The 22,756-nt window shown below is 41.0% G+C and overlaps 1 protein-coding gene across 1 annotated transcript in view; it reads right to left on the reverse strand.

The window, feature by feature from the left end:
- Positions 1–22,756, reverse strand: part of LOC126249769 (O-glucosyltransferase rumi homolog) — a 175,369-nt gene that overhangs the window by 150,078 nt on the left and 2,535 nt on the right. The window contains exon 2 of the mRNA XM_049951456.1: positions 2,964–3,132. Within this exon, the coding sequence (XP_049807413.1) occupies positions 2,964–3,132 (169 nt within the window). The remainder of the gene's footprint in view (positions 1–2,963; positions 3,133–22,756) is intronic.

The raw sequence follows: 22,756 nt of genomic DNA on the forward strand, positions 1-22,756 counted from the left end.
AAACTTGAACCAATAGTCTACTATTAATTAGACTGTATAGCAGTCATCTGTTGAAAGACCCAAGTGATTCAAAAACATGTTTAAGATCTTAGACACTTCCAATAGAATCCCAGGGGTGCACTGGTATATGACAATGGGGCTACAACGCAATCAGACACCAAGCACAGGACAGGTTTACTTCATTTGTCACTGGGCACTCAGATAAACCTATGTGTTTCTTCAAATAAATTGTGCACAAGGTTTTGAGGGGATAACACAACTGCCCAAAACACACACTCAAATAATTCCTCACTGAAATCTTTAAAAGCCACATAGCAGAAATGCTCTTTTCAACTCTTCAGCTGATAGTAAATGAATACCTTGCAAAGCTGGACTATGGAGGCCCTCCGTCCATTTTAATATTGCATGCAATTCCAAAAAGAATCAAATTTACTACAGAAAACACTTCTCCTTTCAGTGTAACAATGGATCAGAACCCAATAATTCTCCAAATTTTAAAAGTCATCCTTGAAACACACTAATTCTGTACTTAAACAAATAATGTGTCACACTTCATGCAGGGCCTCAGTGCCTCAAGTATACAGAATTATTTATAGCTAGTAAGCTTTTAAAACACTCTACATGTAGCCTATAGGTGTTGCAAACATTATTATCTAAATACTTCAACTGCATGAAGAACACTGGCACACATAATATAACAGAAACTCTAAACTGTTTCCTGTTTTGTACTAATATTTATGTCACATTATACAAAGGGTGTTCAATAAGTAATGTAATAAATTTTTTTCTCAGCCAATTTTGGTTGAAAAAATGCATAATATGCAGTGGGACATTGTGGAATACTCCTGCTTCACCCTTACAGTTTCAGTTTCACAAAAGTTTCGATACGTGGCAGCACTATACACAGCTTTCAAAATGGCATCTGTAATGGAGGTGCATTCCAAGCAGAGAGCTGTCATTGAGTTTCTTTTGGCAGAAAACAACAGCATCACAGATATTCGTAGGTGCTCGCAGAATGTTTACTGAGACCTGGCAGTGAACAAAAACATGGTGAATCACTGGACGAGGTATCTGTCATCATCACAACTAGGTCGTGCAAACCTGTCAAACCTCCTGCATGCCAACCAGCTGCACACAGCTGTGACTCCTGCAATCTCAGAACAACTTCAACATGTTCGTCACCACAAAAGTGCACCTCCCGACTGCCATCTGTTTGGCCTAATGAAGGATGCACTCCACGGGAAGCAGTACGTGGATGACGGGGAGGTTACTTACGCAGTAAGACGTCAGCTCCAATGTTGAACTGTAGAGTGGTACTATGCAGGCATACAGGGTACTGTATGGGCATACAGACTACTGTGTGGGTGTACAGGATACTGTGTGGGCATACAGGCCATCTCAGAAAGGTGGTGTAAGGCCATCACATCGAATGGAGATTTCACTAAAAAAATATGATTTTGTAGTCAAAAGATGGGGGAATAATATAGTATATTGGTATCCTAAAAAAACCAACCTGCTTTCAGAAAAAAATTGTCACATTACTTAATGAGAGCGTCTCATAATTACAAAGAAAAGAATAAATTTAAAGAATCCACAATGATTCAGTTACATCAGTGGGTCATATATATAACTCTGAACAGCAACTGATGTCAATAATAACAAAACTGATACATGGCAACTAGACTGGGGCAGCAACATTAGGAAATGAACATGTTATTAGAACTACCACTATGAGGTTTTTAAGGAGGGTGACTAGCCAGAGATCGTAAGGCATGGAAGCAAGCAAAGTAATGCAGCCTCAGAAATCTCCTTTTCAGTAGTCTTCTGGCCACAGGAAAACACTACATACTTATTCTCAGAGCAGTTCAGCAGACTGTGCTGAGACTCTAACTGTGAATGGGGCAATACAGCATGCAACACAATTGTGCACTACCAGTATGGAGGCAACTGAGAGGGCTATAACAGCCCAGATAATATGCAGCCATTCCCACATGATCAGTTTGATCTTTACATGCCCATTACAAGCCACCCCTCCTTCCCCTAAGGACTGTAATGTAGGAAAAAGTTGGGCAAGGATGTATCTGTAACTTAACCTGGTTCATCAGCATTTGGTTCTCTTCACTGACAAATGCAAGACTTGTCTAATGCTTCATGATCACCACTGAAGGGAGAAGAGTCAGGCAAGTACTAATGCATATCTCAGGCATGCAGTCTAACTGGTTCAGCAGAGAGGTGTGTCAGTCACATTTTGGATCAGTAATATGCATAGATGTTGAATGCTTCTCGTCGCTCTTGAGGGTACACTGAGGGCTGTTGAACATAAATACAGGATCCTCCAAATTATTGTTCACCCTTACAGTCAACATTTCAGTGAATTTGTTTGTCTTTTGAGACACTTCTTCGAGTGCACACCACACACATTGTACGAACAGTGCCTGTAGAATTCAAGTCGCCACACAGTGGATGACCTCAAAAGTGCTACCATCAAATAGCAAGTCGAGCTGGAGCAACAGTGTCTTCTGGACAGCACACAAGGAGAATTAAAAGCACATTAGAATCTGTGTAGTAGAAAAACAGAGAATGGGCTGTTACCAAGCAACAGGCTTTGATTTCACATGTGTTCTTTCAAACAGACAGCCTTCATTTTAGTTACTGTTTTCTTTTTATTTCACAGTAAAGTTATTTTTTAGTTTTATGAGGCTTATTCTTTCATTAGTTGCTCTACACAAACCTAAATTCAGACACGATTCTACACATGCAAGTGGTGCCAAAGTTATCTCAGCAGCTTATAAGTAACTGGACACATCACACTGCAAGAATGATAGACAACGTGATAACACAATTAATACGCCAAATATGAGACAAAGTCAGATGGAAAAATGGTAGTGTAGCTGTCAAACATAAAAACCTGTAACACGCAAAACCCTGCACATGAAGAACAGAAAGAGGTTAATAATACTCACCGATCTGCAACGGAATCGACCATCTGCTTTGAAATACCTCCAGCAAAACTCTTCAAATCACCATCAATGACTGTTAAGTAGCAACTGCAGTTTTCCTGTTTACAAGGAACATAGTTCTCTATTGCATCACTTATCAGCGTCTTATAGTGACTGAAGCTTTCACTGTTATCTGAAAGCAAAGAAGACATTTCTTTAGTTTTGATGGAATACTTCGTTATAGCATGTCTCATATTTTGAATTTTACAAGGTAGATGCTATGTCTAAAGAGCAGGATTGAGAAATTAACATAATTATTTGTTGTTTCCAGTGTGAAGTTTCCTCTACAATAATATCAATAGGATAGAGTCACAGGCATTACAAAGAATCACACTGGATAGTGTGTCCAACATTATGTGATTTCTGAAACAATAAATACTTATCACCTGGTTCCCATCCTCAAAACAGAACAGTGTGTTGAACTAACATAATAACTCTGAAATATGGATAGCAAATGGGGAATTTTTTTTCTCGACTTTTTGTCACAGCCCAGAAATATTATGTAGCTTATATACACCCATACGAACCATCTACATCTACATACATACTCGGCAATCCACCATGAGGTGCATGGCGGAGGGTACCTCGTACCACAACTAGCATCTTCTCTCCCTGCTCCACTCCCAAAAGGAACGAGGGAAAAATGACTATCTATATGCCTCTGTACAAGCCCTAATCTCTCTTATCTTATCTTTGTGGTCTTTCCGCGAAATATAAGTTGGCGGCAGTAAAATTGTACTGCAGTCAGCCTCAAATGCTGGTTCTCTAAATTTCCTCAGTAGCGATTCACGAAAAGAATGCCTCCTTTCCTCCAGAGACTCCCACCCAAGTTCATGAAGCAATTCCGTAACACTCGCATGATGATCAAACCTACCAGTAACAAATCTAGCAGCCCGCCTCTGAATTGCTTCTATGTCCTCCCTCAATCCGACCTGATAGGAATCCCAAATGCTCGAGCAGTACTCAAGAATAGGTCGTATTAGTGCTTTATAAGCAGTCTCCTTTACAGATGAACCACATCTTCCCAAAATTCTACCAGTGAACCGAAGACGACTATCCGCCTTCCCCACAACTGCCATTACATGCTTGTCCCACTTCATATCGCTCTGCAATGTTATGCCCAAATATTTAATCGATGTGACTGTGTCAAGCACTACACTACTAATGGAGTATTCAAACATTACGGGATTCTTTCTCCTATTCATCTGCATTAATTTACATTTATCTATATTTAGAGTTAGCTCCCATTCTTTACACCAATCACAAATCCTGTCCAAGTCATCTTGTATCCTCCTACAGTCACTCAACGACGACACCTTCTCGTACACCACAGCATCATCAGCAAACAGTCGCACATTGGTATCCACCCTATCCAAAAGATCATTTATGTAGATAGAAAACAACAGTGGACCGACCACTCTTCCCTGGGGCACTCCAGATGGTACCCTCACCACTGATGAACACTCACCATCGAGGACAACGTACTGGGTTCTATTACTTAAGAAGTCTTCGAGCCACTCACATATTTGGGAACCAATCCCATATGCTCATACCTTAGTTAGGAGTCTGCAGTGGGGCACCAAGTCAAATGCTTTCCGGAAGTCAAGGAATATGGCATCCATCTGATACCCTTCATCCATGGTTCGCAATATATCATGTGAGAAAAGGGCGAGTTGAGTTTCGCAGGAGTGATGCTTTCTAAAGCCATGCTGATGCATGGACAGCAACTTCTCTGTCTCAAGGAAATTCATTATATTCGAACTGAGAATATGTTAAAAAATCCTGCAACAAACCGATATTAAGGATATTGGTTTGTAATTTTGAGGATCCGTCCTTCTGCCCTTCTTATATACAGGCATCACCTGTGCTTTTTTCCAGTGTGTGTGATAGATGTGGGGAATTCGAGATTAGGAAAGGAAAGAGATGGAAAAATAGTAGGAGAAAACGGACTGGGGGAAAGTAATGAGAAGGGAAGCCACCTACTATGATTTTCCACAGACCAAAATTTATCACAGCAAGATTTTTGTTTAAGAATCACCAAAGAAGACTAAACATGGAAGAGACCTGGTTTCAGATTTTTGTTTAAGAATCACCAAAGAAGACTAAACATGGAAGAGACCTGGTTTCAGATTTACATAATGGTAATACAGATAATATTTAGAAACCAGATTTTTAAAATGCAAAACATTTCCAGGAGTAGAGGTGGACTCTGGCCATAATTTATCATTTATTAAATGCAGATTAAAACAGGACTGCAGAAAAGTGGGTAATTAAGGAGATGGGACCTAGTTAAGTCGAAGGAAATGGAGCTTGTTGTGAGTTTCAAAGGGAACACTAGGCAACTATTGACTAAAATACTGGAACAGAATACAATAGAAGACAAATGGGCAGCTTTTATAGATGAAACAATGAAAGCAGCAGAGGATTACATTATCAAAAAGACAAGGTACAGTAGATACCCTTGCATAGTATAGAAGATACTGAATTCAACAGAAGACAGGAGAAAATACAAAAATGCAACAGATGAATCATGGAAAATGAATACAGACATCTAAAAACTGAGGATGACAAAGAGTGTAAAATGACAAAACAATTGCTAGATAAGAAATGTAAAGCTGTAGAGCATGTACAACCATGACAAAGATGGGTGCTGCATACAGAGAGATTACAGAAACCTTTTGTGAAAAAAGAAACAGCTGTATTAATATCAAGATCTCAGATAGTACGTCCGTACTAAGCAATGAATGGAATGCCAAAAGGAATATATAGAAGAAATACATAAAAGCAAGAAACTTTAAAACAATATTATGGAAAGGGAAGTGTTGTAGATGAAAATGAGATTGGGAGGGGGGGGGGGGGGGGATACTGTGACAAGAACTGACAGAGCACTGAAGGACCTAAGTCAGAATGAGGCACTTTGAGTGGATGACATTCACTTGGAATTATTAAGAGCTCTTAGACAACCAGTTATGTCAAAGCTGATCAGTGAGGTAACCAAAACACATAAGATGGGCGAAATACCGTTGGACTCCAAGAAGAGTTTTGCCACACGCCAATGGTGACTTTCACAGTCATAGAAGCCAGACTGCAGTTCTAAGGGTGTCAGTACATGAAAGGAAGGTAGTAGGTAAAAAGAGAGTGAAACAGAATTACAGCCAACCCAATAATCCATTCAATCTATACATAAAGCAAACAGTGGAGGAAACAAAAGAGAAATTTGGAAAAAAGGAATAAAAACTTTACAGAGAATAAATAAAAACTCCCAAGGTCTACTGATGACACTCTACAGAAATTATATATGATATACTTATGACAGTGGACAGGAAATATACATAACAGAAAAACACTGGAAACGGTCGAGAATCAGAGATATATATTTTGCTGTTCCTCAGGGCTCCATTTTAGATCCACTGCTCTTAATGTGTTATGTAAATAATAACCCAAGTTCTTTTGAAAATAAGCATTTCATCACTGTGTGTGCCGCTGACACATCTGGTACCTGTTGTGCAGACAGTGAGCTCAGCCTAATCGAAGAAAATCAACACTTTTTTGAAAAGGCTAGAGCTCACTTTGAAAGAGATAACTTAAAAGTAAACATTGAAAAACAAATATTATTCACTTTAAGCCAAGTCATTCAAATAGGCACAACATTTTGAGGGATGAAATTCTATCAAAATCCTGTTTGGAATGTAAATTTTTGGGTTTCTACATAGACAAATGACTTTCATGAGTGCAGCAAATTGACCGTGTCTGTAAAAAAAAAAAAAAAAAAAAAAAAAACAGCATCCAGTCTATATGTATTAATGGCAGAATACGGTGTTGTGGTCGGCAATACCTATATCAGACAACAAGCGACTGGTGAAGTTGTTAGATCGGTTACTGCTGCTACAATGGCAAGTTATGAAGATTTAAGTGAGCTTGAATGTGGAATTATAGTCGGCGCATGAGCAATGAGACACAGCATATCTGAGGTAGTGATGAAGTAGGAATTTTCCCGTAAGACCATTTCACAAGTGTACCGTGAATATCAGGAAAGTGCAACCCTTCCACAAGTTGCTGCAGATTTCAATGCTGGGCCATCAACAAGTGTCAGTGTGCATACCATTCAACAAAACATCATCAATACAGGCTTTCGGAGCTGAAGGCCCACTCGTGTACACTTCATGACTGCATGACACAAAGCATCACTGCCAGTGACATCTGCACCAGATTTAAGCCAGTAGGCAGCTGGGGCCTTGACTGCAAGTGTGTACACATGTATTGCAGTAAGAATAAATATGTTCAATTAATTGGACTATGGATATGAGTATCATCAGATGCTAGTCCCTTCATGAGCCCACACCCTACCATCGCTCCCCTGAATGAAAACCCTTACAAAATGTCAGTTGTGGAATCCTGAGTGTCCTTTCACACATTAGTAATTCTGGGGAGGGAAGAAAATCTACTCCTCTATGGAGTGTAGCAGTGTTCAGTATTGTTCATGAAAGTTCATGTGTGGTACCTGGATGTAAAACTAGCACAAAACTAACACAGGTCTGATGTAAACAATATTCTTTCGTCTGAACACTTTTCTTCTTCACCGATGCAGCAGAGCAAGACTGAAAGTAGGACTGCTGCAGATACTGGATTTCCTTGGGTCTTTTTTGACATAAAATCCATGCCTTGATAAATATTTCAGAGCTTTTTAGTTTGGGTTCAAACCGCTCTCAGTTCTGAGAACAATTTCAGCATGACAACTTCCCTGGAGGACAGTAAATCCATTAACTTTGTTACAAATAATTCAACAACTTACTGTTAAAATTCTTTCACTCTAAGTGCCCACTTTGTATACAGTCTGATTTCGCTCTCTGCATACCGATTCGCGTACGTTCGTCAGAGGACCTCAAACTACTCCATAGCCTAAAAAAACCCACGTGCATTCCAAAAGTACAGTGTTACATAAGTACCTGCTTCCTTTGTGTAGTACAATCCTGACCTGTCAATGGGAGTAATCCAATTCTCCACCTGATAATGCATTTCCAGATATCTGCAGCCAAGACCGACACAGAATCAACGGAGCCTTTGCTCGAGACCATCCACTCAGCTTCAAATCTGAGGACCCCGACCAATTCTGTAAATGTTGCTGCAAATTGTGAGCTCCATTTGCAATCTGTGTGTAAGGCCAGTAGTCCTTCACCATTTCTTCCAGCTGGCCGTATGAACTTAGGATGACCTCAGAACCCAAGCGACAAACAGTAGTGGTGTCGATCTGAGCCATAACTCACAAACCACTACACCCTGCACACCCAGCAGCTACAGGCTGCCTCCACAGCTCAGATGATGCCCCCGGGCAGACATACCGAGTGCATACTGAATTTCTTTCCAGCCCTAGGAGGCTCCATAACGCGCCTAACATTGGAGCTCCCGATGACTACCAACCTCCCCCTCCCTTTGTTCGTGCGCCTGCTCAGACAATGTTGAAGCAATGGACACCTGTCCTTTCACAGGTTAATGGGCGAGGACAGCCGGCCAGCCTCCACATTGGCCCTCCACCCCAAGAGACATGAACATTTTACCACCTGCCACTCACCCTGCAGTGGGGGCAGATCCACTGTGTTGGGTACACTGCAAGGTGCCTCAGCAGCTGAGCCCGTGTGAAAAACAAGTGACACCTGAGGTGTCCCATGTAATGTGCCAGATTCTTTGCCCCCGCTTCACCCTGAGGCAGCAGTCTGAAGACAGCTGATGGTAGCTGAAAGTATCTTCAGCTGTTCGGGAACTGCGGCCAGATTTTCCTGCGTCCACACACGGAATGCACACATCCTATCCACCATAACAATATTAACCGTACAATGGAAAGTCAACGATGGAATTTGAACAATTATGGAAAGGATAGATTGCAATTCACCATAAAGATGATACACTGAGTTGCAGACAGGCAAAATGAAAAGACTTACACATTAAGCTCTAAACCAAAGTCTTCATGAATTAACTATAAAAGCACACACAGAAAGCTAAATATGAAACTTTCTACCTTCCTGACATGTCAACAACAGAAGCTGATGTCTTATTGAACTGTGTAGCTGGCTGTTCAACAGAAATGACAACTATGCTATACAAACTGCGCAAATCTACACTTTACAGTCACTAAAACGTGATGTTACACCTCTTACGTACAAACGTGCACACAGAATTTAATAGTTAAATTGTAATTGTAGTAAGATGAAAAACCCTATATTATTGTAAACTGATCCTTGGATAAATAAATTAATAATACAAACACTGTGTTACTTAATCCAATGGTAACCTAATGACAGCACAAAGATGCAAGAGTGTTAAATTACAGTTTACATAAATTTGAGGGGACTCCAAGAGGTAACTTGCACATTATTATGACAAGTGATGCAACTGTTATTGAATGCTGCACTACATTTCAGAGTGACACAAATATATGACACTATTTTTCAACATCACCAAGTCTCTGTGACCAACAGTCAGATAGTTCTGCAGAGCATTCAGTTTCTTGATGATAGAAATCTGCCCCTTGGTCATGGAGTCATTTGAGAACCACTGCGTGAACATACTCATCGCTGGTGCATCTGTGTGCAATTTAGACTTTTCCCCACAAGAACTGCACTGTCCCACCTACTCCAACTTTGGAGTACATTTCCAGTTCCTGTGCCATTTCAGCCCCACACTGTGAGGCACCTGTTAAATGTATCGCAACAGAACTGTGTGTGTGTGTGTGTGTGTGTGTGTGTGTGTGTGTGTGTGTGTGTGTGTGTGTGCAGGAAACCCAAAACATGTACTCTATACTAACACTGTGTAGCTGGTTTTAGCTAATAATTTTGTGAAATTTTGTTGGTACTGGTATTAGCTGTGGTGTAGTAGTATTAACACGAGTAGTTGCTTTCTCAATAGGCAGAGAATTTCGAGACCATTATTGTTAGTTCTTAAATAGTTCTACTGGTGTAACTGAACTTTGGTAACGTAGACGTATATTTTTTTCAGAACTGTAAAATTTTACCATAAGTGAGAAGTGTGGGCTCTGTCGTAGGTTTGTGAGTAGTGGGTTACGGTGTGGGATTTGTTCAAAGTATTTTCATTGGGGGGAATGTAGTTGGGAAGCCAGTGGTCATCTTAGCGAGATCCTCTCCTGGGAATGCAGAATCTGTAGTAGAAATAAGTTGACAGATGAGCAGGAGCGTAAGATCAGTGCCCTTCAAGTGCAGTTACAATGCACAAAGGAGGAACTAGATAGGTTGAGGAGAGTGAAGGGTGGTGGGGAATGGGAACTGGCAGTTGGCAAGAAGGCAGCTAGGAAGAGGAGGTATTCAGACAGTTTTACTTTGCGTACATGCAATAGATATGACCAACAGTTAGAGTTGAGTGGAGAGGAGCCTTGTGTAGCTGTAGATGTAAGGAACATGCAGCAGTCCTCAACAATTAGGAGGCCTAGGTTAGTCGCAAAGTCTAGCAGAAAGAAGAAGGTTCTGCTGCTAGGTATTTCTCAAGGTGGAGGTGTGGGCCAGCAGTTGCAGGAAGCGTTGGGGAGTGAGTACCAGGTCACCAGCATTTTGAAGCCTAGTGCAGGGTTGGCTCAGGTGACTGACAGCATAGGGGAGTTATGTAAGAATTTTACGGAGGAGGATCAGGTAGTGATAGTGGGTGGAGCAGGGAACAGTCTCGATAGGGACGGGAAATATGATGTAGGTGGTGACCTGGTAAAGATAGCTACCCAAACTGGTGGCACTAATGTGCACTTCGTGCAACTGTTTCAGCGTCATGATCAACCTCACGTTAATGCGGCTGTTAGGCGCGTTAACATGGGGCTGGGGAGGGCGCTGATGGCAGAGGACATGGGTCACATCTCAGTGGTGCCAGTTGGGTCTATCAGTAGATTGGGTTTCACTAGGCATGGCCTGCACCTCAATAGGTATGGGAAGGGGAGGCCGGCAAAGCTTATAGGTGACAGTGGGATCACTCATAGAAAAATTCCTGTAGTAGTTGATGTTAGAGGTGCACTTTTTCAGACTGAAGTCAGCTGATCGGTAAACCTGATTAAAGGAAGTCCTTCGAACTAAGGGATCACCTTCAGAGGATGTCATGTTTCCAAGTAAAGAAGGAATTAGCATATTTCATCAAAATATAAAAGGTATTAGAGATAAAGTTAGTGAACTGCTTACAGATGCTGACCCTGAAATTATTGGTATGTCGGAGCGCCACTTTAATAATTTAACAATTCAGAGGCTTCCTTTACCAGGATACAGATTAGCTGACTGTTTTTCAAGGAGTTCCTTGCAGGGTGGGGTAGTGGCTATGTATGTAAGAAACAGTATTTCTTCTAAGTCCAGGGACCTATCACGGCACTGCACTGAACAAATATTTGAATGTTGTGCAGGGGCAGTTAAATTAAATGAAACTAAACTTCTAATTGTTGTTGTTTATAGGTCCCCTAACTCTGAATTCAGAGCATTTATGCTCAAGCTAGAGAGGGCTCTTGATTCACTTTGTAGGAAGTATCAGAAATTAGTTATATGTGGGGACTTCAATATAAATTTTGTGTATGATGGTGCAAGAAAAAGGATGTTGGTAGATCTCCTAAATTCATGTGATCTGATGCAGACTGTGTTTTTTCCAACTAGTATGCAGGGGAACAGTAGCACAGCCATAGACAATATTTGTATTCATTCTTCATTACTAGATGGGCATTCTGTTAGTAAAAGAGTCAATGGCCTTTCAGACCATGATGCACATATTTTAACACTAAAAGGCTTTTTTACTCAAACAAATATCACATGTAGTTACAAACTACATAAAAAAGTTAATCCAACAGCAATAGAGAGTTTTTTTAAGCCTGTCAAGAAACAAGAGTGGCGCGATGTTTATAGTGCCGATAACATAAGATGATAAATATAATGCTTTCCTTAACACATTTCTCGTGCTCTTTGAAATTTGCTTTCCATTAGAACGTTCTAAACGGGATACTAGCAGTAATAGGCAGCCCGGGTGGCTGACTAGTGGGATAAGGATATCACGCAGAACAAAGCAGGAATGATACAAAAACAATCAAGCTGCAGTATCCCATTACAAACAGTATTGTAAGGTGCTTAAAATGTTATTAGGAAGGAAAAGAGTATGTGATATGCAAAGAGAATAGCTAATTCACAGAATAAAATTAAAACCATATGGTCAGTTGTGAAGGAAGTGTTTGGTCAGCAGCACAAGGTCGATGATATAAAGTCAGTTCATAGTAAAAATATTTCTGTTACTGATAAATCAGATATAGGTACAGTATTTAACAATACTTTTCTGAGCATTGCTGGTGAATTAAGTAAAAATTTAGCTTCTACATGGGATCATATAACACTCTTGGAAAATGTCTTTCCGAGATTGATGTCTGAAATACTCCTCTGTGATACAGACAAGGGAGAGAGACTGAGTCAATAATTAAATCACTGAAGACTAAGGACTCTCATGGTTATGAGGGAGTGCCTAGCAGAATATTGAAGTATTGTGCTGCACATGTTAGCCCTGTATTTAGCCATATTTGTAATTTTTCCTTTAGGAATGGTTAGTTTCCTGAGCAATCAAAGTACTCAATAGTAAAGCCGCTTTATAAAAAGGGAGAAAGGGATGATGAAGATAATTTTAGACTTATTTCTATGTTATCAGTGTTTGCAAAAGTTATTGAAAAGGCTATGTATGTAAGCATAATTGATCATTTTATATCACACAATTTGCTATCAAATGTACACTTCAGCTTTAGAAATCGTTTAACAACTGAAAATTCTATATTCTCTTTTCTCTGTGAGGTACTGGATGGGTTAAACAAAAGGTTTCGAACACTTGGCATATTTTTTGATTTAACTAAGGCATTTATTTGATTGTGTTGATCACAAAATATTGCTCCAGGTGTTGGACCATTACGGAATACGGGGAGCAGCTCATAACTGGTTAACCTCTTACTTTAGCAACAGTCAGCAAAAGGTCATTATTCACAATGTTGGTAACGGCTGTGATGTGGGGTCTGAGTGGGGTACTGTCAAGTGGGGGGTGCCCCAGGAATCAGTGTTGGGGCCACTCCCGTTCCTTATTTATATAAATGATATGCCCTCTAGTATTACAGGTAACTCCAAAATATTTCTGTTTGCTGATGACACTAGCTTGGTAGTAAAGGATGTTGTGTGCAACATTGGCTCGGTTTCAAATAGTGTAGTACATGACCTCGGTTCATGGCTTCTAGAAAATAAACTAACACTAAATCACAGTAAGACTCAGTTTTTACAGTTTCTAACACACAATTCAACAAAACCTGATCTTTTAATTTCACAGAATGGGCGTATGATTTGTGAAACTGAACAGTTCAAATTTCTAAGTGTTAAGATAGATAGTAAGCTGTCGTGGAAAGCCGACATTCAGGATCTTGTTCAAAGACTTAATACTGCCATTTTTACTATTCGAACGGTATCAGAAGTGAGTGATCATTCGACACGAAAATTAGTCTACTTTGCTTATTTTCATTCGCTATTGTCATATGGTATTATATTTTGGGGTAACTCTTCTCATTTTAAAAGGATATTTTTGGCTCAGAAACGGGCGGTTCGGGCAATAAGATGTGTTAGTTCACGAACCTCTTGTCGACCTTTGTTCACGAGTCTGGGTATTTAGACATTGGCCTCTCAATACGTATATTCCTTATTCTGTTTCTTGTTACCAATATTAGTTTATTCCCAAGAATAAGCAGCTTTCACTCGGTTAATACTTGGCAGAAATCAAACCTGCATTTGGATCGGACTTCCTTAACTCTTGTGCAAAAAGGCGTGCAGTATACTGCTGCATCCATTTTCAATACTGCCACTCGCATTCAAAAATTTTAGCAGTAATCCACGCGCTTTCAAATCAAAACTGAAGAGTTTCCTCATGGGTCACTCCTTCTATTCTGTCGAGGAGTTCCTTGAAAAATTAAGCTGATTTTTACTGTATTCCTGATAGTGTTTACTTAAACTTATGGACTGACTTTTTTAAGGTTCATGAACATTTATTTTTGTCTGTTATTACTTTTATGTTGTAATTCCATGTACTGACACGTTCCATGACCTTGGAGATTTGCTACTCAATTTGGTCCTACGGAACTTGATGAGTTAATACAAAAAATAAAAAACTGTGCCACTCTTGTTGCGCTTTGGTCTTAGTGTGGGGTGACATGTGTAACTTACCTTTTGAAGTCCCCCACATAGTAGCAAATAAGTACAAAATGAACACATGTGATCTTAAAGTGCACAGGTTGTGTAGCTGTAGTATAAGAGAACTACAGACATAACTGAGGAAAGAGATCAAGAGGCATAAATTTTGGTATCAAGACTATATAAATCCAAAAATAGCAAGATTAATTTCTTTACTCCTTGATTTGATTCAATAACTGTTCTTCAGTTATAAGCTAATTCACTTAACCTTCAGTACTGTTCTGTGGCATCACATTTTTGAAGTTTCTACAACATGTTTGTCCTTCACACATTCTTCCACAAAAAAGCAATAGGAAAAGGAACTGGTAAGATCAAACCTTGGAAGAATACGGAATAATACGAGGGTTAATTAAGGTATAAATTCAGCAGCTTAGAAAATGAGGATTATACAGGTACACACAAATAGGCCACAGGTACCAGGCATTTCAAAATGAATATCAGGGTGTGGAGGATTTGTAGCATTTATTACATTCATGCTTACAATTAGAAATAATCTACATCTACATGGTTACTCCGCAATCCACACTTAAGTGCCTGGCAGGGGGTTCATCGTACCATTTTCATACTACTTCTCTACCATTCCGCTCTCAAATAGCGCGTGGGAAAAAGGTACACCTAAATCTTTCTGTTCGAGCTCTGATTTCTCTTATTTCTACTATGATGATCATTTCTTCCTACGTAGGTGGGTGTCAACAAAATATTTTCACATTCGGAAGAGAAAGTTGTTGATTGAAATTTCGTAAACAGATCTGACCGCAAAGAAATCCGCCTTTGTTTCAGTGGCCGCCACCCCAACTCGCCTATCATATCAGTGGCACTCTCACCTCTATTGCGCGATAACATTAAACGAGCTGCCCTCCATTGCACTTTTTCGATGTCCTCCATCAATCCTACCTGGTAAGGATCGCACACCGCACAGCAATATTCCAGCAGAGGATGGACAAGTGTAATGTAGACTGTCTCTTTAGTGGATTTGTCGCATCATCTAAGTGTACTGCCAACAAAGCACAGTCTGTTTCGCCTTCCCTACAATATTTTCTATTGGTCTTTCCAATTTAAGTTGCTTGTAATTATATATCCTAAGTATTTAGTCGAATTGACAGCCCTTAGATTCGTGCAATTTATCGTATACTGAAAATTTATCAGATTTCTTTTAGTACCCATGTGGATGACCTCGCACTTTTCTTTGTTTAGTGCCAATGGCCACTTTTCGCACCATACAGAAATTCTCTCTAAATCATTTTGTAATTGCAATTGATTGTCTGATGATTTTACTAGGTGGTAAATTACAGTGTCATCTGCAAACAATCTAAGGGGGCTGCTCAGATTATCACCTAGATCATATATGTAAATCAGGAACAGCAGAGGGCCTATGACACTACCTTGTGGAACAACAGATATCACTTCTGTTCTACTTGATGAGATACCGTCTATCACTACAAACTGTGAACTCTCTGAGAGGAAATCACGAATCCAGTCACACAACTGAGCCGATACTCCATATGCACGCAATTTGATTAATAGTAGCTTGTGAGGAACAGTATCAAAAGCCTTCCGGAAATCTAGGAATATGGAATCGATCTGAGATTCCTTGTTGACAGCACTCATTACTTCATGGGAATAAAGAGCTAGCTGTGTTGCACAAGAATGATATTTTCTGAATCCATGTTGGTTATGTATCAATAAGTAATTTTCTTCAAGGTGATTCATAATGTTCGAGTACAGTATATGCTCCAAAATCCTACAGCAACTTGAGGTCAGTGATATGGGTCTGCAATTCAGTGGGTTACTCCTATTTCCTTTCATGAATATTGGTGTGACCTGTGCTACTTTCCAGTCTCTAGGAACAGACCTTTCGTCAAGTGAGCCATTGTATATGATTGCTAAGAAAGGCACTATTGTGTCTGCATACTCTGAAAGGAACCTGATTGGTATACCATATGGACTGGAACACTTGCCTTTCTTAAGTGATTTGAGTTGTTTCGCAACACCTAAGATATCTACTTTTATGCCACTCATGCTAACAGCTGTTCTGGTTTCAAGTTCTGGAATATTTACTTTGTCTTCTTTCATGAAGGAATTACAGAAAACTGTATTTAGTAACTGCACTTTAGTGGCACCATCATCGGTAACACTTCCATCGCTATTGCGCAGTGACACTATTGACTGTTTTTTGCCACTGGTGTACTTTACATATGACCAGAATCTCTTTGGCTTTTCTACCATATTTTGACAATGTCTCATTGTGGAAACTATTACAAGCATCTCGCATTAATGTCTGCATTAAATTTCGAGCTTCCGTGAAACTTAGCCAGTCTTGGGTATTTTGCGTTCTTCTAAATTTGGCATGCTTTTTTCGTTGCTTCTGCAACAGTGTTCTGATGTGTTTTGTGTACCATGGTGGATCAGTCCAGTCTCTTATTAACTTACGCGGTATGAATCTATCAATTGCTGTCGATACTTTATCTTTGAATTTGAGCCATATCTGGTCTACACTTACATAATTAGTTTGGAAGGAATGGAGACTCTCTTTTAGAAAGGCATCAAGTGAATTTTTATCTGCTGTTTTAAATAGATATATTTTGCGTTTATTTTTAGTGGTTTTGGTTGATATGGTTTTGAGCCCCGCTACAATGACCTTCTGTTCATTAATCCCTGTATGGTGGCTAAGAGGTCAAGTGTGTTTTCGCAACCATTTACAATTCATGTGGGCTCATGAACTAATTGTTCAAAGTGATTCTCAGAGAAAGCATTTAGTACAATTTCGGAAAATGTTTTCTGTCTACCACCGGCTTTGAACATGTATCTTCACTAACAAATCGAGGGTAGATTGAAGTCTCCACCAATTATAACTGTGTGAGTGGGGTACTTATTTATAATGAGATTCGAGTTTTCTTTGAACCATTCAGCTATTGTATCATCTGAGTTGGGGGGTGGTAGAAGGAGCCAATTATTATTTTGGTACGGCTGTTGAGTATAACCTCTACCCATAGTAATTCACAGGAACCATCTATTTCAACTTCACTACAAGATAAACTACTACCAACATACACAAACACACCATCACCTACTTTATTTAATCTGTCCTTTCTGAACACTGTTTGTGCCTCTGTAAAAATTTCGGCAGAATTTATCTCCAGCTTTAGCCAACTTTTGGTTCCTATAACAATTTCAGCTTCAGTGCTTTCTATCACCGCTTGAAGCTCTGTTACTTTTCCAACACAGCTACGACAATTTACAACTACAATACCAACTGTTGCTTGGTCAATTCTTGTCGTTTCTTTGCCATGTACCCTTCGAGACTGGAGCCCTTTTTGATCTTTCCCAAGACTGTCTACCCTAAAAAACCACCCAGTACACGCCACACAATCCCTGCTACCCGTGTAGCCGCCTCCTGTGTGTAGTGGACACCTGACCTATTTTGCGGAACCCGAAACCCCACCACCCTATGACGCAAGTCGAGGAATCTGCAGCCTACACGGCTGCAAAAGTGTCCGAGACCCTCCGTTCGGCTCTGTACCACAGGTCCACAGTCGTTCCTGTCGACGATGCTGCAGATGGTGAGCTCTGCCTTCATCTTGCTAGCAAGACTGGCAGTCTTAACCAACTCAGATAGCCACCAGAAACCAGAGAGAATCTCTTCTGTTCCATAGCGACACACGTCATTAATGCCAACATGAGCCACCACCTGCAGTTGGCTGCACCCTGTACCCTTCATGACATCCAGAAGGACCCTTTCCACATCTTGGATGACTCCCCTCGGTATGCACACTGAGTGCACATTGGCTTTCTTCCCACCCTTAGCTGCCATATCCCTCAGGGGCTCCATCACCCGCCAAAGATTGGAGCTCCCAATGACAAGCAATCCCACCCTCTGTGCTTGTCCGAACCTCTCAGGAAGACCGGCCACTACCGCAACAGGCGAGGCCACCCTTGCTGGCTCAGAAGTACTTCCAGCAGTGGGCAGTACCTCAAACTTGTTACAGAGGCGTAAGGGTACAGCCTTGCGGCCAGCACCAACTTTCACCTTCCACCCAGGGATTTGCGACCCCGCCACGTGTCGACTGGCAGGGACGTCTGAATCTGAGGGTGCAGTGGCATCAGAGATCCCAGGTGATGCTACAGGTTCCAGAAGCGCCAAAGTGCTTGCCTTGGGTGTCCCAATGTCACCGCGGCCCAGGGCAACAGCCTGGAGCCTGTCGACCACGGCCACCACAGCTTCCAGCTGTTTACAGACTGTGGCCAATTCCCCCTGAATCCGTACACAACAGGTGCAGTCCCTATCCATACCTAACAATTTTTTTTCCATCTCTTTCATCTCAAAAGCCATTCAAAAACAAACAGATGACTGATGACTATGCAAATTTACACTATACAGGTACTAAAACTCTCAAATACTATAATACGCCTGAAATTTGTGAATTAAACTATACAAGTACCCAAAAACATGCAAAGATATTAAGAATTAAACTATGAAACAAATAAGTGAGCTAAGAGTACAATTTGCTGCTGGCTGTTGCTTATCCAATGGCGGCAGGGAGCTCAAATGAAAGAACGGTAAAACAGTATTGTTTGTATCATCGTGCCAGAGTGCGTGCACTGTTTCCTGTGTATTCTGTTAGCAAGTGCTAGTAGCAAAAACAGTTACTTGTGAAAAGAAAGCTTTTTGTGTTTTACAGTTTGTAAGGGGTGAATCTGTAGTTACAGTGCAACATGCATTCCATTTTACGTTCCACTGTAATCCTCCAAGTGATAACATCTGTAGATGGTATCATCAGATTGAAGAGATTGATTGGTTTGGGGTATAAAGGGACCAAACTACAGGGTCATCAGTCCCTTGTTCCTCAAGAAAACAAGTCTCAAGGTAAAACAATTAAAAACAAAGGAGTTGAGGGAAGTAAACGGAGGTAAAACAGACAGGGATCCACACTGAAAGAGAAAAGAAAGAAGCGAAACAAAAGGGGGAGACATACACTAAAAGGAAAGGTACAGGAAGGCAGTAAAATGACATAGCAGATGGATTGGGCTGGCTGATCACAAGGATAAAAAACAATGAGCCAGTCACTCTGCAACATACTAAAATCACCAGCATAAAAGACAACGCGAGAAGAACACACATAGGGAAAAGACAAACTAAAAGACAAGTAAAACTAAATCGGCCATTGAGGCATTGTTGCCCACACTGTAGGTAGAGTGCTGGGAAGGTTATAAGTCCACTGCAGAGCAGCTAAAATTGGGCAATCCAACAAGAGGCAGACGACAGATATACAGGAGTCGCGACGACAGCAAGGTGGGTCCTCGCGACGGAGGAGGTGACCATGTGTTAGCCAAGTATGGCTGGTGCCGAGCTGGCAAAGGACAACAGAGTCCCTGCAAGTGGATTGCATGGATGACCACCACACATTCATTGTCTCCTTGATAACATGGAGTTTGTTTGGGGTACTGAGGGTGTGCCATTCAGTATCCCAGATCGCGAAAACTTTGCAGAAGAAGACCGATCAGATATCAATCTCCAGCAGGCCAATCTCCAGAGTTGGTTTATTGGTAGTCTTTTTTTGCCAGGCTGTCAGCAAGTTCACTACTTGGTATGTCGAGATTCCTGGGATCCAAATGAAAGTCACTGAATGTCCACTGTTCCTGAGGGCATAAAGATACTCCTGAATAGTCATTACCAAAGGATGTCGAGGGAACCACTGGTTGAGAGCTTGTAGGCTGCTAAAGGAGTCACTACAGATGAAAAAAGATTCACCAGCGCAAGAGCGGATATGCTCAAGGGCACAATAGATGGCTATCGACTCTGTAGTGAAAGCACTGCAGCCATCCGGCAAGGAGCACTGTTCAGTACATCCAATGTGAAGGTAACTGAAGCCAGCAAAACTGTCGACCATCGATCCCTCGTCGTAGGCTATTTCTGAGTCCTGGAACTCACCGAGAAGAGAGAGTAATTGCCGGCAGAGGGCCTCACGTTGAATGGAGTCTTTTGGGCCTTGCGATAGCTCTAGCCAAAGTCGTGGCTAAGGTATGGACCGTGAAGCTGTACAGAAATGGACCCGCAGGAAAGGTGGTAGGGGGAAAACGTCAAGTTCATTAAGAAGCGAACGGACACGGACGGCAAGGGGATTCCCAGTTCTGGGCCACCGTTGCGGTAGATGGATTGCCGTGTTAGAAAAAAGGAGACGGTAGGCCTAATTCAGATGTCGAGGCAAAATATGAATGTCGGTGGTATAATTTGCAAGCAATAGTTGCCACTGGAGCCGCAATGGAAGAAAGCCAGCTTTCAAAAGGATGCTATTAACGGGCCCCATTCGGAAGGCTCCCGTTGCAAGCCAAAATCCACAGTGGCGGATAGGGTCCAGCAAGCACAGAGTGGAGGGCAATGTAGAACCACAGTCAATATGAGATTGTATGAGGGCTTTGTACAGCTGCAGTAGTGTAAGAAGATCAGCACCCCAGTTGGTGTGGCTCAGGCATCAAATAATATTAAGGTGCCGCCACTGCTTTTCCTTAAGGTGACAAAGATGGGGAAGCTAAGTTAAGTGGGCGTCAAATACCTGTCCCACAAAGCGTTAGGGGCCGAAAAGTGGGAGACTCCTTTTAGTTGCCTCTTACGACAGGCAGGAATACCTCGGGCCTATTCTAACCCTCGGACCCGCACGGCGGAGCCTGAAGAGATCTGCTGTCTCTGCAAAGGAAACAGTGTGAAATGACCAAGAGTGGCTGAAGGACACGCTGAACAAGTGAGTCAGTCTTATGAAATCAGTTACGAAAGCTAGTCCTGAATTTGAAATTCCAGTGACGTGAGTGTGGAAACTTATGGAGACGCTTACAACTATGTCCTTATCGTTTACAGTTGTTAAAGTTCTAAACCTACAGCCTATGGTTAGTGTGCCAATTTTGAAAATGAAATGTTGCTTCATGATGATGAATATTATCTGAATCGTGCCATCTTCAGTGATTGACACTTCACCTAAGTCGAAATGTAAACACACACAATACAAATCCCCACGACACGGTATAGTTGCAACGAGACACCCCTAAATTGAATGTTATTTGTGCCATATCTTGACAGAAAGTTTAAGGGTGAAGCAACTGTAGCTGATGGCTCTTTCCTCAATTAGAAGAAGCTGAACCATAGAACCTTATTTGGCAGCAACATGATGTGCACACCTGACTCACATAACTGAGTACACAACTGGTTAAATGGTGAAGTACCTGACCATCGGATTGGCTGCAATGGGCTGGATGACACAGTCTGTTTTGCATGGCCTCCACATTCATTCAATCTGACATCCTGCGATACCTTTGGCTGTTCATAAAGGATCACGCATATGTGCTTCCACTACCTGCTGATCTACCCAATTAAACAAACGGGACTGAAGCAGTTGTTGCAACACTGATCAATGTTAGGGAAGAACTGGCCTAGCAGCTCAATGTGTGCTGTATGGTGAATGGTACTCACATTGAACACTTGTAATTAAAACTGTTTTGGTTACTCTTTCATTTGATGTGTTATTGATAATTTTAAATTGAATGTAGTAAATGCTACAAACCTTAAAATGCTGATATTAATATAAGTATTATAGAAAAAACGTGTGTTTAAAACAAATGATAACCAGAAAGTGATAATATATATATATTTAAATGGAAAAAACTATACAGAAATGTTTTTCAAACAAGTGAGAAATAAAAAATATGAAGATAAAACAAATTTTTGTTTGATACACATCAAATTTCATTGAAAATGAAGATGGCACAGTAACTAACAATAATAAGAAAATTTAGCAAACAGAAGCACCACCCGCAGGAAAAACAGCAAGTGTCAGGATTTATTGGAGAGGCAAACCACCACAGACTGCGGAATTACGGAAGCGACCGATCCCGCCCGCCTGCTTTGACCCGACGTCACAAATATGGCGGAAACGACCACAAACCACGATTCCAATATGGTGCATATAAAGTCGTTACGTACACATTATGAGGACGAAAATACATCGAAAAACAAACACACACACACACACACACACACACACACATTCCACAAAAAGCCTAATGACACTAACGGGACAAGTGCGGGAAATAGGGGGTTTTCAGGTGGGGACAAACTAAATATAAACAAATTTAGACATCCACCCCCATACAAAACCACGCAAAACGACGATAAAAACCGACATCACAAAACTCCCCAAATACCACTAAACACAGTATCATCTGGAATCGGACACTTCCCTTGGCCTATATAGTTGAACAATATAGCTCAAGAGCAGCTCCCAATCTCATAAATTGGGATCGAACACTTCCCTTGACCTATATAGCTCAAAAACATCTCCCAACACCAATACAAAAAACCACACATTGGGATCGAACACTTTCCTTGACCTGTTATCCTTACGACATCTCCACATACACCCATCCCTGTTGCGAGACGCCAGAACTTTAAGTAAGCCTCATTTCTTCAGGACATACTGAACCCTTCACAACTCATCCAAAAATCCGAATAGTTGAAGAAATTTTATTAGAGACAATGCACTGTCC

The sequence above is a fragment of the Schistocerca nitens genome, chromosome 3, assembly GCF_023898315.1.
Source record: "Schistocerca nitens isolate TAMUIC-IGC-003100 chromosome 3, iqSchNite1.1, whole genome shotgun sequence".
Classification (NCBI taxonomy): domain Eukaryota; kingdom Metazoa; phylum Arthropoda; class Insecta; order Orthoptera; family Acrididae; genus Schistocerca; species Schistocerca nitens.